We start from the raw sequence: 17161 nt of genomic DNA, 5'->3' as shown, positions 1-17161 counted from the left end.
TAAGAGCAAATTTCATAACCCAATAATCAGTTATAAATCTTCCTTGGTAATTTGAGGACTTCCACTGCGAAAACATCAGTAATCTCTAGTTATGCTATGGTCTGCATGTCCAGGGATAAGGCATTAGGAGGGTAAAAACTGAATCTGACTATGGTATTTAGAGGTAAGACCTTTTAGAACATGATTAGGATTACAGTTAGCAAAGAAAGCTTGCTGACTGAATCTTGGGGGCTTCACTGGGACACCAGGACAGCACACATACACACCATACAAACTCCCTGTCTCACCATGAAATGCCATGCATTAACTACAGGACTCTCATACTCTGGTTTCTCTTCAGATCGTATAAATCTTTCGCCTTTTACTACAGGACTCTGCCAGCAAGAAAGCTAAAATATGGATTCCTCAGGTCTGGACCTCCAAAACAATGAACCAAAACAATCCTTTTTGCTCTTAGAGTACCAATAAAATAATTAATACAAGCCATATCTATTTTGTGATTCTGGAATTAATCAGTGTTTTCAAGTTTGCTTATTTTTACAACATAAGTAAACTTAATACACATCCCCTTTATTGGCATTCCTGGAGACAAAAGCTAGGGATGTTCACACTGAGTTACATCCCCAAACTTTCTATTTTCACATAGGGTCTCATGAAGTTGTCAAGTTGCCCAAGCTAAACCTGAACTTGCAATCCTGCTCAGCTTTCCAAAGTGCTGGGATTATAGGCAGGTAGCACCATTCCTGGGTTGTAAGTAATGCTCTTTAGAGAATAAATGTGGTATAGATGTCCTCTGCATCATATTAACTTTTGTTTTTGAGACAGGGTCTTGCTATGTTGCCCAGGATGGCCTCAAACTTCTGGACTCAAGTGATCCTCCTTTCTTTAGCGTTGTAAGTAGCTGAGAAGGTATATACTACATGCCTAGCTCTAGGTAATACTTTAATGCTAAAAAAAATAAGCAATTCTATTTGCAGTAGTGTAACAAATTTTAATTCAAAATAGACACTCTGAAAACAATAGGTTAAAAAAAATAAAGTCCAACAAGCTCTCTCTGAATTTACAACAGAGTACACCAACAGTCACAGACCAGTTTCACAACAGTCTCAACAATGCACATTACAGCAATTATATGCAAGCATTAATATTTTTTAAAGTCCATATAGCAACACTGTACTATTTCCCAGAGGCTGTCCCACGCTCCAGACACTTCTACCTGAAAACATGTCGGACAGTCTCCTCCACTGCATTATCACAAGCAGTACAATTCAGAATATGAATGGGGTAGTCTACATTGCTAGTTCTGGTGCTTTATTTTAATATTGTATGGGAAAAATGAGGCCTGACATTATAAATCAGAGACTCTTTAGCAATCAGATGTCCCATTCACCTGGACAAGTAGGCCAAAGGAAAACCCATTTCCCTAGTACTAATATGTCTACCCCTGGCAATCCCAACAATGAAGACTGTGTTCTTGATCTTTTCACTTCATCTTATGCCTGAAACCATATACAAGGGTGGAAGTTTCATTCTGGAGTAACATGGTCTCCTTCACCCACTAGTTTATAAGCAGTTCATGGTAGAAGAGTTCTGGGTATATTTTCTCAAAATTTATTCTAAAGGCACTAAAGATTCATTGTCTTACCTTTGAATGGAGAAATGACTTGTCACTGTATCAAAAGGGAAAGTATAATGGAGCCTATTTCTGCTCCTGTAATGACTTCATTTATAAAACAACATGTGATTATGAGCTACACACCAGACCTCTGACTCATTATATTTTTAATAAATGAAAACATTTGGTATTCTATGAGTTAAGATTTAAAAAACAAAAGTATCAGGACAAAACTGAAAAAGTGTAAACCAAAATTATAATTTCATAAGCAAACAGCTTACAAACAACAATCACCAAGAGTTAATGCAGTGTGTCCTTAGGGAATCATACACATCACAGAGCTGTACTTGCATCTCTAAATAGTATGTGTCATTAGGTACTACCTGTAAAAGCTGAGGAAGAGCAATACTTTAATTTTCAACTAATCAAATATTTTCAAACAAGCTGAAATTTCCTAAAATTAAAAAAAAGTATTTGCAATTTCAGGGTTTTCTTTTCATCATCTGATACTGACACTACTGAGAAAACAAGGCGTGCATGGAATACCAAAAGATATAATTTACATGGCAAAGGGGGAATAACTGTTACAAATCAAATTGCAGGAAACAATAAATCTGAAAAACTATTCATTTCCTTAACAGAAGTCTTTCTGAGCACCTGAAATACCTGAAAAGCAGCATAAAGACACTGACACTGACAACTCTTAACACAGTGAGAGAGAACATATTCAAAACCTCAGTTGAAAACCACTGCCTAGTACTACACTTACAAGTTTTGTGGTTCATACTCAAAGTTCAATCTGTGTTTAACATTTTTAAGTTCAGACATATCAAAGCCTAGAAGTACAGAGGGCTTTTGGTTTTTTATTGCTTTCATGCAAATATATCTTCTTTTTCCAAAAAATGAAGCCACATCAATCTTCCACACCCATAAGAGTGAAGAGAGCAGTTCTATTTCTTTTCTACTCGGATACGGTCTCTTATGGAAATAATCTCTGAGAAATTGCTTTTTATCCTCATATGAACGGCCTTCGTACTTTTTAGGATCCAATACTAAAACCTGAAATGCATCATCATTAGCTACCAGTCCCTCTGTCCTACTTTCATTCCTTTGTCTCTTCAAAGGCACAGCACTTGTCCCTTTCTCCAGACCTGGGGCTGCCTCAGCATTTATGACAAGCGGTGATTCCTCCCCAGCTCTCTGTTCTTCCGTCCCCAGATGGCCATCTGGCAACTTTCTCTTTATAGGGAAGGTAGAATCAGGAATCACTTCCCCATTGACCAACACCAAATCACTGCTCTCAATAAAACCTGGCTGGATTTGCAAGTCTGAGCTGCTGTCCTTGGGAGCACTTCTGCAACGCAACAAATGAACAGCAATGGCCGCCAGGGTCATGTTTCCCGTGTAGACCCCACAGCAGTGGATACACTTGAAGGCTGGAGACTTGAGCATTGTGTGAACTGTTGGCATGACATGGTGCCTCTCCTTCAGGTGCAGCTCATAAGCATCAGCTGTCACAAAGGCACCAAAACAGAAGGGGCAGGTCAGCTTCTGTTTGCTGGGATTGTTGGGCATGCTTTCAGGCTGAGGCCTCACCTTAATATACACAGGCACCAGTGACTTGGAGTGGATCCCAGCAAGGATGGCCAGGTAGACCTCCCGTTCCCCAAGCTTCTCCCTTGGTAATATAGTGATGAAATCAAGATGGGGAAACAACAGGTTGCCATTAGCATCAAGGTCCAACTGGAAACCCCTGTTACTATAATCCATAGGCAGCCTCTTCTTCCCAAGGTGCTTAGCCCTGCTGTGTTCCAACAGACCCCGAATGTCATGGAAAGTGCAAGGGCAGAACAAGCACCCTAAGCCATGCATAAGCAAATGATGCATCAGTTCTTCCTCCGAGACCAAGCACTTGCAGGAGAGGCAACGGACAGTTTTCTCCCTCATCCACTTCAGAAAGGGTGCACAGGCTGCCAGTTTTTCAGGTTCAAGTTTCTCACTGGACTTAGACTCACTGTGCTTGTGGGCCACTTCCATGTGAACCTGGTAGACGTTGGAGGGTAAGAGTTCATTGCAAACCCGGCAGAGCTTGGACTCACTATTCTTGTGAGCCACTTCCATATGAACCTGGTAGACGTTAGATGGAAAGAGCTCATTGCAAACCCGGCAGGTTTTCCACTGTTTGGCCTGTTTGAGCACCTCGTTTGTGTCCACCACAGGTGAGGGGGCCTGAACAAAAACATTCTGGGCAGCACTCACTAGCACCTGTGGTGAAGGCAGGTTGGGTAGCGAATTAGCCATCTGCCCACCTGTACCTGATGGCAGGAGCTGGACAGGCACCTGGGGTGGGGTAACAGTTGCAACGCCACCACCAGCAGGTACAGGCAAGGTCACTGACACAGGAGCCAGTGTGTAGGTAGGAATCCCATTCACTTGTTTCCCAGTTGGGATAAGTTGCCTGAGAATAGAGCCTGATGTGAGGAAGGTGGTGTTATGCGATGTCCCCGCTCTTACTGGCTGACTCACAGGCAGGATGCTAGTGCTGACAGATTGACTAAGCTGCAGCACACCAGGCCTCACCGGTGGGACCACAGGAAGGACTCCTGATGCAACAGGCTGGCTGAGCTGCAGAACACCAGAATTCACACCCTGGTTCACAGGGATGACACCTGAGGGTACCGTCTGGTTAGGAGAGAGTAGACCAGAAGGAACCACCTGGCTTGCAGGGAGAACCCTTAAGGGAACTGTCTGGCCAGGTGGGAAAACCCGAGAGGGAGCGGTCTGACCAACAGGAAGAACCCCTGACTGGACTACCTGGCCAGTTGGGAGGACCCCAGAAGTTGCTGTCTGTCCAGGAATAACCCCAGCAGGCGTCATCTGGCCTGCAGAGAGGACCCCTGATGGGGCCGCCCGACCCACAGAAATCACCCCTGGTGAGACAGCCTGCAGAACCCCAGGGGTGACAGAGGGACTTGTGGGCAGGACACTAGGCCTAACAGGTCGGCTTATGGATCCCCCAGGTTGGGTGAGGGGTAACACACCAGGCCGGACAGCTTGATTCATTGGAAGGACACCTGTCCCAACAGACTTATTTATAGACCCACCTGGCTGATTCAGAGGCAGCACAGGAAAATTCACAGGCTGATTAAGTGGAAGCCTATGAGAAAGAAAGACAGGTTGAGGTGCTGAGGGCTGTAGAGTGAGGCCGCTCTGGCACACAGGCAAAGGACTGGAGACTAGAGCCACGTGGGACTGGGCAACAGCAGGCGAGGAATGAGTAAGGGTCCCAGAGGTGCCTGGGGCCACCGTCACTGGCTGCACCACAGCTGAACTCTGATTGTTCTGTGGCAAAGCGAGATGAAAGCAGGGACTGGGGGCTGCTATGCCTGCAGCACTGGTGTGTGGAGGTATGGCCAACCGGGCCACTGGTTTTGGAGCAATATGCATTTGCTTCAAAAATCCGGTTCTCTTAATGTGTTCTGAAATCACAGATCTAAGCTTATTCTCCAAGTCCCTGTGGATATCTGATGTCAAGATATGGTACATTAGAGCATCCTGGCTGCTGGCATTGGCGTTGCATTTTTTACAGTAGTATCTGTCAGATGTGGCCATCTTGTCCACTGAAAGCGCATCATTTGCTTTTGGTTGCTCCCCCATTTCCTCAGTTCGCAGCCCAAAGTAAGAGTTAATTAAGTAGTGGAAATGGGCCACCAGCACATGCTTCTTCATGCTATAGTATAAAGTATTTGAAAAGTTACACTTTAAACACGTGAAACTTATCACATCACTCCTAGAAGATTTAGTCTCACCTAAAATATTCACTGTGTAGTTCTGGACTTTGCGAACAGGGGCATGAAACATTCTGAAGTGCTTTCCCACCACCTTGGGCTGTGAGGCAAATGCACAGTTGGGGCAGGGGATCACCAGCTCCTGGTCAGCCTCATCTTCATGGTAACGATGTAAATGATTTTTGAGTGAAGTGAGCACTTTTGTTGAGTATTTGCAGAGATTACAACAGTATGGCTTTGTTCGGTATCTCTGTCAAAAGAAAAGAAAGTCTTAGAGGAAGCAAGTTACCAAGGCACTTTCCTGTGGTGTATGTGTGCTATTCTCTTCCTTCTTCCCACATTACATGCTTTGACACTATCAACCTCTAAAGAACACTTTTTTCCAAGCCAGGACTTGGAGACTTTTTCTAAATGAAGGGTCAGACAATGATACTTTATGCTGGTGGGCTTCCCATGCAATCTCTGAAGCAACTACCCAGCCTCTCACTGCCACCACAGTGGGTATACAAGGATCCATGAAAAAAAGTGTCTGGGCAGAGCTATGGTCCAATGAAACTATTTAAAGATACTGACTCCAACTTCATACAATTTTTACATGTCACAAAAGCATTCTTTTTGTTTCTCTTTACTTAAATATTTAAATACCTACCAACTGTTCTTAGCTTGTAGGCCATAAAAATATAGAACCTGGCCCAAAATTGTTTGCTGACCCATCTAAGCTATACTTTAAAGCCATAAATCTTAGCCCTATTCTTTGAATTAACTGCATCAGCTGAAATAAACTTACATATTTAACTTTCTGCAACAGAAAGTTACACCAATACTCATTCACTTTCTCTCATTTTCTTAGTATAACAGTCATTCTTAACTCAAATTCTACAATTTTTAGAATATATCTACAACTGACCTGGCTTTCAAATTAACTCATTACTGTTTATTTTAACTGCCCTATTACTAGAAACAGAAAGAGCCTAACAAATGGTACTAAGTGGATCCAGATGCCCAAAATACTGACAAACAGTAATTTTAAACACATACACACATACACATACACACACACACACACACAGGAAAGTCCTGAAATAAGGAAAGGCCCATAGGCATAATACTGAACATATGGAATTGTTATTAATTCACATTTGGGGGCATTCACAAGCTCAGGGCCTATAAACAGACAACACAACAGCTGACCAACTGAGGATCTACCTATCTTCTATCAGCAAAACCTGCTTTTTAGCTGTTTAGAATGACTAGAGGCCACATGGATATCTCTGTGCCATCAGAGTCTAGAGCAAAATACCTACTCTCAGTCCAAAAACAAGGGTGCCAAGACCAGGACAGACTACTTCACTAGATGCTCACTGCGCGGTTGTGGCACCCAGCAATCTATGGTTGATTCCGATCCTCTCTAGTTATAGAACTCTCAAAAATACACAGTTTTGCCCACTCTTCAAGATACGGTCAGTTTTTCCTCTTGGATCAAGATCAAAAGTTACCCACACATGTAGCATTATGTAATATGTAACTGTTTTCTCAGGAGTGACCAAAACCCAGGTTCTAGACCTCAGGCAGTGGTCATAACCACACATACCATCCCTTCCTCCCTCTAAGAAAACTCATTTCAATAATTCTAAGTTTTTTTCATATTTTAATATTTCCCAAATCTAGACTATTTTAGAACTGATGGTTCATGGTACAATGCTGTTTAAATATCACTCTAGTTTTAATAGTGTCTCATTAAAAATGACTCTTCAATGAAATACAGTACTTAAAATCTTGGTACAAAAAGAATAACAATACGGCTGGCAAGATCGCTCAGCAGATTAAGCACCAGCTTTGCCAGGCGCAGGGACCAGGGTTCCATCCCAGGTCCTGCATGCCTCACTGGCCCCACCCTTGGGGCACGCTGAGCCTGCGATCGAGTCCAGGCATGGTGGCACACACCTGTAAACCCAGCACTGGGGAGGCTAAAAACAGGAGGATCACTATGAGTCTAAGCTGCACAGTGAGACCCTATACCAAACATGCAAAAATAAATAAATAAAATTTTAAAAAAATTAAAAATCTGGATATACAACAAAAATGACAGAAAACCAGTAGAAACTGATAACAAGTACATGCTAATTATCTGTAAGTACTGAATCAATGTCTGGGGAGGCAAAGTTTCTAAAATGTGACACCATATTATCTACAAAAGCAAAGATAATAATTTGGAGTTGGGGGGGCATGTTCCTTGCAAAATACTACTAAAATCTGCTGCTAAAAATGTCACAGGCTGAGATGATACTGCAAGCCACCACATAACTGGTGCCTGGGAACACATTTGGACACATGCAAATCCCAATAAGAAAACAAATAGCCCAACTTTTTCCAAATGATTTAAGCACTTGAGTTTTCTGGATGCAAACAGACATAGCACTGGTGGGACTTTGAAAAATAAAGCAGCTCAACATCTTTAGTTAACAGTGAAATGAAAACCAAGGCAATGCTACACATGTATGAAGATGGAAAACTTATAGATAAGTAAATAAACACAATGGTGGCATAGTCCGCCCACTTTCGGAAACTGTTACATGAAAAGGATGTAAGGGCTGGGGATGTAGCACAGGACTAGAGCACTTGCCTAGCCTGGCATGTGCAACACCCTGGGGGTTTAATCCTTAGTACCACACAAAAAAAGTTACTATGCATACTGCACATTATATAATAGGGGAATTTTAGGAATTCTGATGAGAAAACTCAGAAGCCTGAGACACATAACATCAAAGAACTTCAAAATGAAGAATACAGGCAATTATGACCAAGTTCCATTCCTGTAAGTAGGTTGTTAAATGAGTTGGTCGCTAGATGAGAATTATATATGTAGAGTGTAATTATTATATTTAAAACAAAGAAATGGTCAAAGGAAACTCTAATTTGATGATTTTGCTTTTTTTGCATAGCTCTTACATGTAGTGATACAACATATAATAGAACATAAAACTGTATGGCATATTATACAGTACAATCAGCAAAAATTAGAATGCTGTATAAACAAGAGGTATCATATAAACAGACATTCAAGCTAACATTTTAGTCATGGGTCCTTCAAAGTCCCACTAGTACTATCATCAAAATTATATGATCAGGAAATGTAAAGGGTCCAGACAAGGGAGATGACAGAGTAGAAATAAAAGAACTAGTACTACAAGTCCTATGTGTAGCTTTCAAGAAGAATCGCACTGGGATAATGCAGCAGGTTTGTGACTCCAGCCCTAAGGAGGCTAAGGTGGGAGGATTACTAGAAGTTTGATGCCAGCCTAGGCTACACAGTGAGTTCAAGGCCAGCATGAAATATATAGCAAAACCTTGTCTCAAGTAACCAAAAGAAAATGAAGAATACCATTATTATGGTTTGTTTTGTCATTTTCTATTTTTGCTTTATAAACTTCAGGACAGCATCATAAAAGTTCACTCATTTGCCATTCCACTTCTGTGAAACATTCAACTTCTGGATCCACAGCTTCTAGTCGTAATATAACTGCATTCACTTTTGAGAACACACTTGCTAATTAATACCTTTGCAGTGGACTTCTTTGGTACTTTTTCAATTTTTTATTCTTCTTCCCCCTCTTTTAAGTCCTGTTGTGCTTCCAACTCTATTAAATCTTCCATACTGAGCTCTCCCTCAATATATTCCACTGATTCTTCAATATTTTGCCCTTCAATCTCCAAATTAAGCATGTTAACAAGTTCCACAGTTGTTTATGACACTGACATGTTTATCTTGTCAAATGATTCTAAATTGTTTTCTTTAAACAAATCTTACATCTTTATATCTGGTAAGCTGAGCAACTAATTTGAAGATAGCATCATGTAATACAGCAACCATTGTTGAATTCCTATTACTTTTGTTTAGTGAAATCTTGCATCATTTCTAATGCTGTTGTTTTTCCTTTCAATCAATATTTTGTAGTCTTTAAAAATAAATTATGCATAAAATGTTTTTGGCCTTTTTTCTATATCCCTTGCATATACTGTTCTGTCATTCCTTCCCAAGATGACTTAATGTTCTTAATGTAGTCTAAAATGGTATATGATTTCCACAAATCACTAAGGGTTACTTCATTGTTTTCTGTTGTTGCTACAGCTTTGAAGTAAGTTGTGCACTAATAGTACATTCTGAAGGAAGGTATGGTTCCCTAATCCATGGGCTAGCTATAATATAGCAGTTATGCTTCTAGGCAGATACACTACCTTTATATCTGGGGCTACTATGATCAAGATGCTGGGCATTGGGACCAGCAAAATAACTCAGCAGACTAAAGCACCTTCTTAGGCAAGCTTAGCCAAGTGCTGGGACCAGTTAGATCCCAACACCACAAGCTGTGCCAGCCCCACCTCCAGGGCAGGCTGAGCCAGCAACAGAGTCCTGCCATTATGGCTGAAAATAGGAGGATCACTATGAGTCTAAGCTACAGCAGTGAGATGCTATAACAACCAAATACATTTTTTAAAAAAGATGCTGAGCATTATGAAACATGAGGGTAATTTAAACAAAATGCCATTTTCCAGACAGTAAAACCTCACTGAAGGTAGAAATCAGTTGATGAACCAATCTTCAAATAAGGCTGGCATCACCTATGTTTCATTATTTGCTCTATAGTAAACAAACAGCACGTGCTACTAACCTGCTTCAACCCACATGGGTTCTCAAGGACAGATAAGGAAAAGCTTCAACTGGAACCCAGTAATATTTCCTCCCAGCAACATAACTCTGTCCTTGAAAAGCTGTGAATCAGGGCACTGTTTCAGCTTATCTATATAGAACCTTTCAGGCATTTTCGTCCAAAAAGCCCAGTGCTATCCACATCAAAGTTTTGTTCTGTACAGTAGCGGCCTTTCTCTGATTTTACCAAATTAGTCCAGAAATTTTTCTGCTGTTTATATACCTGCATTTGCTTCATCATTAACATTCCAGATATGTAGGCTAAAACTCCAACAAAAGCACTGAAACCACACCAGGACTTGGTGGCCAGCTCACCGTACCTGGGGGCAGGGCCTGTGTGGCCTGTGTGGCATACAATACCAGGGATCAAACTCCCAGCCCCTGCCCTTGCCTAAGCAGGTGCTTAGTTCACTGAGCTATCTCACCAGTCTTCTTCTATGGTTTTAAAACCTACTGACACTTTCACTCCTTTTTTCATTCTGTTTTTATCCTCCAGGATTGCTGAAATGGTTGAATGCATCAAATTCCAGTACTGCGCTACTGCTTTTAACTTTTTTACCAGCTTCATAGTTGATTATGTTCTTCACGTTCCTGTCAAAATTAATAGCCTTATTTCTTGCTTTCTCCTGGTGAATGCATTCCTTTCCATTTTGATGACATCTCATACAATAAAGTACAATACAGAACAAGGTACCCAGATCTTACAACACTACTGATCAAGAAAAAGTACTATATATTATATTACTACAGGTACCACCTGGGTTAGATATCAGAAAAAAATACACTGTACAAAAAAAACACAGTACAGTGGTTTTCCAAATACACAGTACTGGGGCTGGGGATATGGCTCAGAGATACAATGCTTGCCTAGCAACCTGGAAACCCTGGGTTCAGTCCTGGGCACCAAAAACAAACAAACAAACAAAAAAAAAAAACCTCAAAAACACAGTACTGTCCATATAGTACTTTAGATAATATACTCACTGAGAAATCTATGGAGATTTTGCACATAGAATTGAATACAGTAGTCCCTCACTATTTCACAGTTCAACTGTCATGGACTATTTCACAGGATTTTAAAAAACTTAATTTAAATTATTTATTGCAGATTTTTTGCTGTATCACAGGATTTTGTGGTAGTATACAGTACTATTTATGCATTTATATGCACAGTATTTATGGTTTTAGTGATTTTTTTCCTAAAAAATTTTTAATATATAAAAATATACTAAAATGTTAATTCTAATATATTAAAATATTAAATCAAAATACATTGTTTACAGTATCTCTATAATAGATGAATACATACTGTTCATACAGCATACATGCCATTAAAATTACACAGGTTTACGAGTTTAAGAACATTAGAAGTTTTTTTTAAGTGTGGAAAAGGTTTATTAGTGTGGGAGGGGTTTATAAAACCTTCAAATATATATAAATACTAAAATAAATATAACATCACTACTTTGCTGATTTTCACTTATCACGGGGATGTCTGGAACATAACCTCCACGGTTAAGTGAGAGGTCACTATATTGATATTCCTCATTTTAATGACCAATCATTGGACTTACAACCTGCCATTCAGACTTATAATCCATCTTTTTTTGTATAATTCTGTACATCTTGCTCATAGAGCCTCAATGTCCTTTTTGTACAATGTCCTTGTTTATACAGTACTCTAAATTTTTGCTGATTGTACTATACAATATAGTAATAGTTTTATGCTGTTATACATTATATTACTACACTTAAGTTATGCAAATATAAGCGAAGTCATCAAGCTGGAGTTTCCTTTGACCATTTTTCTGTTCTAACAGTCTGGATTATACAGGGAATTTAAGACCAGCCTATAAACTGTCAAAAAGTGGCAAAATGAGAGCAAGTCATGCTCTTATCGTACAAATAATCCCCTAAAGAAGCACCAGTCAGTCCATGAGATGTGAGGACATAGGAAAGGTATAAACGAGACGGATGCTCAGTTGAACCACAAGTCATGATAAAAGTATAAATCGTAAGTCTGAATGCAGGTTGTAAGACTGAACAGTATGCCTCAGGCAACAGTTATTAAAGAAACAGGTCATTAAATGAGGAATATCTGTACTTACACCAAACTAAGGACTGAACCCAGGGCCTTCATACTGGCTGAGTTACATCCTCAGCCCTTCTTTAATTTGAAACAGGGTCTTGCTTAACTGCTAAATTTTCAGTCCTCCTGCCTTGGCCTCATAGAGTGCTGGGATTAGAGGCTTATGACATCATGCCCAATGGCATTCATTATCTTTTACCCAAATCAGTTATTAAATCAACCATCCAGTGGCTTTTTAGAATCAAAGAGCAATAAAATCAATACAATAGTTTCACTGTATCACTAGACCAACTTTATATGCAGAAAACTCTGCAAGCATTAATAATCCTGGATCATGAAGAAGTAATCTCTGGAATGGTTACTTTATGCCTCTTCCTCATTCACCATCAATAACTGATATTCCTACTCCCAAATGAAACCAAATACAAATATACGTACCACTTTCTTTCCAGAAGGTTCCCAAAGAGAAACATCTCCCCATGATGTGTTATAAAAGTACTTCTCTCCTGGATCAAAGCTTTTAAGGTCCTTTTAAAAACAGAGCAGAAAAATCAGTATACAAATTCAAAACAAGATATTAGAACCTAATGAGACTGATGCATAAGAAATCTACATGACAGACTGTAAAGTAAAAAAAAAAATTGACAAGTTTCAACAGAGCAGCAACTAAAGTGTGAGAGCTGAGTAAAAACTGAAATGATCCAAGTTAAAATTACAGTCTCATAAATAAATCAGGTGAGACCTTGAACAAAGAACTATCTATATTTTTGTATATGTAAAATAAGTCCCAATATAGGTAAGGATTCTAAAAGCTCATGTAGCTTTGTGAATACACACAGAGAAACAGCAAAGTACTTCAAAGTAAAAAAAATTCTAAAGTCATACATGGTGGCATGTATGTGTAATCCCAGTACTTGGAAGGCTAAGGCAGGATTTGCCAAAAGTTTGGGACCAGTCTGGACTATACACAATGAATTCAAGACCAGCCTGTAAACTGTCAGAAGTGGGCAAAATGAGAGCAAGTCATGCTCTTATGATACATACAATCCCACAAAGCAGTCAGCCCATGACATGATGTGAGGATATAAGAAAGGTATAAATGAGACAGATGCTCAGTTGAACCACAAATCATGACAAAAGCAGCAGGAACTACCTGCATATTTTAACATTTGAACACTAAAAAGACAAACTGAACCTGGAGGAACATATCAGTGGTAGTGTTTGCCTACTAAGTGCAAGGCTCTGAGATCTACTCATACTATCACTTTAAACACACACACACACACACACACACACACACACACACCCCAAACAAAACTTTCTCCTCCAGAAGATTTAGTGTTTCGGTTTTAGTATTAAATCTCTGATCCATTTTGACTGTAGTTTTGTGCATGGTGATAAGCACGGGTCTATTTTCAGACTTTAGCATGTGTAAAGCCAGTTTTTCCAGAACCATATATTAAAGAGGCTATCTTTCTTCCAGTGAACTTGTTTGGCCCCTTTGCAAATGTAAGATGCCTGAGTGTGTCTGTAGTTGTGTCTCCATCTTCTCATATGTTCCATTGATCCTCAGATCTATTTTTTTGACCCGTAGTATGATTTTATCACAGAGGCAAAGACGACCAAAACATATTAAATCATGGAAAATCAAAAACCATACTCAAAAACAGTCTGAAAAAAGAAATTTAATAAATCCATATTTGAAAAGGTTAGTAACTACTTACTATGAAAACTTATATCTCAAAAGAAAGACTAAAGAGGTTGAAGCAGAATTCCAAGAATAAGTACATTCTGGGCAACCTGGCAACTTAGTGAGCCCCTATTTCAAAATAAATTATAAGAAGAACTAGGGGGGCTGGTGAGATGGCTCAGTGGTCTAAAGCACCTACTTAGAACAAGCTTAGTAAAGCATAGGGACCGCGGTTCAATCCCCCAGCACCACATGCCAGTCAGCCCCACCCCCTAGTGGGCTGAGCTGGACACACACATACACACATAAATAAATAATTTTTAAAAACTAGGGATGCGCTTCAGTGTGAAGGTCCTGGTTTCAATGCCTAGAACTGGAATAGAAAAGAAAAGATAAAATTTTATGTCACCTTTCTAGGAAGATGACATTTCAGAGGCCAGCAGCAGTTCACAATGAGCAATGTCTTCTAACAGTATAATAGTGATGAGACCAGACCTCAGCAACCTCTATTAGTCTATGTCAAAAAAGTTTGGGGATACTCAGCCACCTTAGCTCTGACACAGGAGCCAAACATGTTCACTAGAAGAAAGATAGCCTCTTCAATAAATGGCGGGGGGAAACTGGTTCTCTACATGCCAAAGACTAAAATTAGACCCATATCTAACACCATACACTGAAGTCAAAATGGATCAAAGATCTAAATATTAAAATGTAAACACTAAATCTTGAAGACAAGGTGCAGCCCATTAATAAAATCCAAACTGCACAGGAAATACTTCAAAGAATCAACAATTAGGATCTCATCTTATTACAAAGCTTTTGTATATCCAAAGAAATCACCAACAGAGTAAAAAGATAATCCAGAGTGAGAAAAAAATTCTAGCCAACTCTCCCTCAAAGGATTATCTAGAATATATAAAGGTATATATCAGGCTCCCCTAAATTCAAAAACCCAATCCTAAAATGGGCAACTGAGAAGAATACACACTTCTCAGATAAAGAATACAAACAGCAAATAATAAACAAAAAAATGTTCAACATCACTGGTCATTTAAGAGATGCAAATTAAAATACAACTGAGAGTGGTGGCTAAGGTGGCTGAGTGTCCCCAAACTTTTTTGACACAGACTCATAGAGGTTGCTGAGGTCTGGTCTCATCTGTTATATTGTTAGCAGACATTTCTCACTGAACTGCTGCTGATCTGTGAAATGTTGTCTTTCTAGAAAGGTGACACCCCAGAAAGAATGGCTATCATTTAGAAATCATTAACAAATGTTAGAAGGACTATGGAATAAAAGAAGCCCTTCTCCATTGTTGTTGGGAGTGCAGACTGGTACAACCACTATGGAAATCAGTATGGAGATTCCTCAAAAAACTAGGATGAGGTCCCATTCAACTTAGATACCCCCCTTCTGGGTTCCCAGAAAAATTACAAATATAATCATAGTAATATGTGCCCATGTTTATAGCAGCACAATTCGTAACAGCTAAATGTTGAAAAGAATCCAAATGTCCATCAACCAAAAAATGGATAAAAAGATGTGATACTTTCATACAATACAGTACTCTCAGCTATAAAGGATAAACTTATGACTTTTATAGGATAAATGAATATAAATGGAGACCATATTCATTTGAAATAAATCGGAACAGCATGCACAAACATCATATTATCTCCCTAGTTAAGAAGCTGAAGGAGTGATATGCATACCCGCGCCTGCACAGGGTACATACCAAACCCCTCTCTCCTCCCAATCATGGCAGACACACTAAGGAATAAGAGGAACATTTCACCCTAGGGCTGTATGGCAGATAAAATACAGCTAGACCATATTTTCTTAATGAAAATAAGTACTTTGGCATACCATAGCCAGCTGTGCATCTTGGCAACTGTGCTAGGGATACAGGGAGCAATCAGTGATTGCCCATTTGGTGTGCTGAATGTCAAAATGTGGGCATGGATCTTGTACAGTGAATAACCACTAAGACAACAATATGCAATGTATTAATTATTGAAAATGTACTAGCAATCGGTTGTGAAACTGTCTCATTTGTTTCTCAATAAAAATATTTTTTTAAAAAAGAGAAAGACAAAAAAAGGGAAGGAGGACTTGAAGAAAATATCTTCTTAAGCAGATATTTTGGATACTGCAAAAGTGAGAATCAGATAAACATTAATGAATTCTTTAAACTCCATAGACACAATCACCCATGAAAGCCATCAGTTTTAGCATTTTGTTGAGTAATGTATAGAATAAAAATGATACCAGATAATAAAGATAAAATATTATAATGCAGAACATAAAAACAAAACAGTATGTGCATGGGTATGAACTTGAAATGGAATTTAGCCCAATTCAGTACAATGTTGCATGAAAATCTACCCTCATAGCTTTGAGAAGAGATGGAAAATGAATCACTGGGTAACTCAGCTACCAGTGCTGCCTCGGATCATGTAACCTAAAAAGATAACAAGATATGACAGATATAAAAGAGAAATACAGAATGAAGACCTTGATTCAGATAAGGAAGAAAACAGTAATATAAATAAACATTTGACTATTCAAAATGCTACAAAATGGTCATGTATACCTGAGCAATCCAACATTAGAACTAAGTCAGAAAATGTTATCAGGTTCTTGTCAGGGGTGAATTATCAGGTTCTTCTCAGGGTTACTGGATGGAATGCCAATGCTGCAATTTCATGTTGGGAATTATTTGAAAGGGATGATACGCTGCAAGATGTTTTGAAGTAAAGCAATAATGAAATACAAGAAAATACATTACATATATTACCAATAGTAATACTAAAGAATATATTTTATCATGATCCTGACTATCTGAACTAAAAGCCTTAAGAGGACTATATTACTGTAATCATCAGAATCTAAAGGATTTATAGAGAAGCAACAGATGTGATGCTGAAATTTTTGGAATAATGACACTCAAGATTTGGTTTCTTTCAAAACTGCCAAAGTTTTAAGAGCAAAAGGTAGTGACAAGAAAGAAAAAAGAAATAAGTCCAACAATGTGGCTAATATTTACTCATTTGTGAAAGATTTGTTTCCAATTGTCAAGTAATTTATACACTAAGTACGTGACAATGGACAACTTGCATTATTTCATGGTTGCTGAAAGTTTTGGCAATCTATGCCAAGTACATTTTGCAAATATGAAAAAAAAAAAAAAAAAAGTGAGGACCTTATGTTTTAAAAAGTCTAAGCAAAGAAATCAGAGGAAAAATGTACAGTAATATATAAACTGTTAAAA

At 39.0% G+C, this 17161-nt stretch overlaps 1 protein-coding gene across 3 annotated transcripts in view; it reads right to left on the bottom strand.

Moving 5' to 3' along the window:
- Positions 1-1014: 1014 nt before the first annotated feature.
- Positions 1015-17161, bottom strand: part of Adnp2 (ADNP homeobox 2) — a 35204-nt gene continuing 19057 nt past the window's right edge. For 2 of the 3 annotated variants that reach the window (XM_023700063.1, XM_023700062.1), the window contains exons 3-4: positions 12639-12728; positions 1015-5653 (exon numbers count right to left, since the gene is read on the bottom strand). In XM_023700063.1, coding sequence (XP_023555831.1) covers positions 2381-5653; positions 12639-12728 — 3363 coding nt within the window. In that variant the 3' untranslated portion in view covers positions 1015-2380. The remainder of the gene's footprint in view (positions 5654-12638; positions 12729-17161) is intronic. The other variant, XM_023700064.1, reaches the window with a different exon arrangement.

The sequence above is a fragment of the Octodon degus genome, unplaced genomic scaffold (assembly GCF_000260255.1).
Source record: "Octodon degus isolate 3935 unplaced genomic scaffold, OctDeg1.0 scaffold00120, whole genome shotgun sequence".
Taxonomy (NCBI): domain Eukaryota; kingdom Metazoa; phylum Chordata; class Mammalia; order Rodentia; family Octodontidae; genus Octodon; species Octodon degus.
This window is presented reverse-complemented; position numbering and strand designations above follow the sequence as displayed.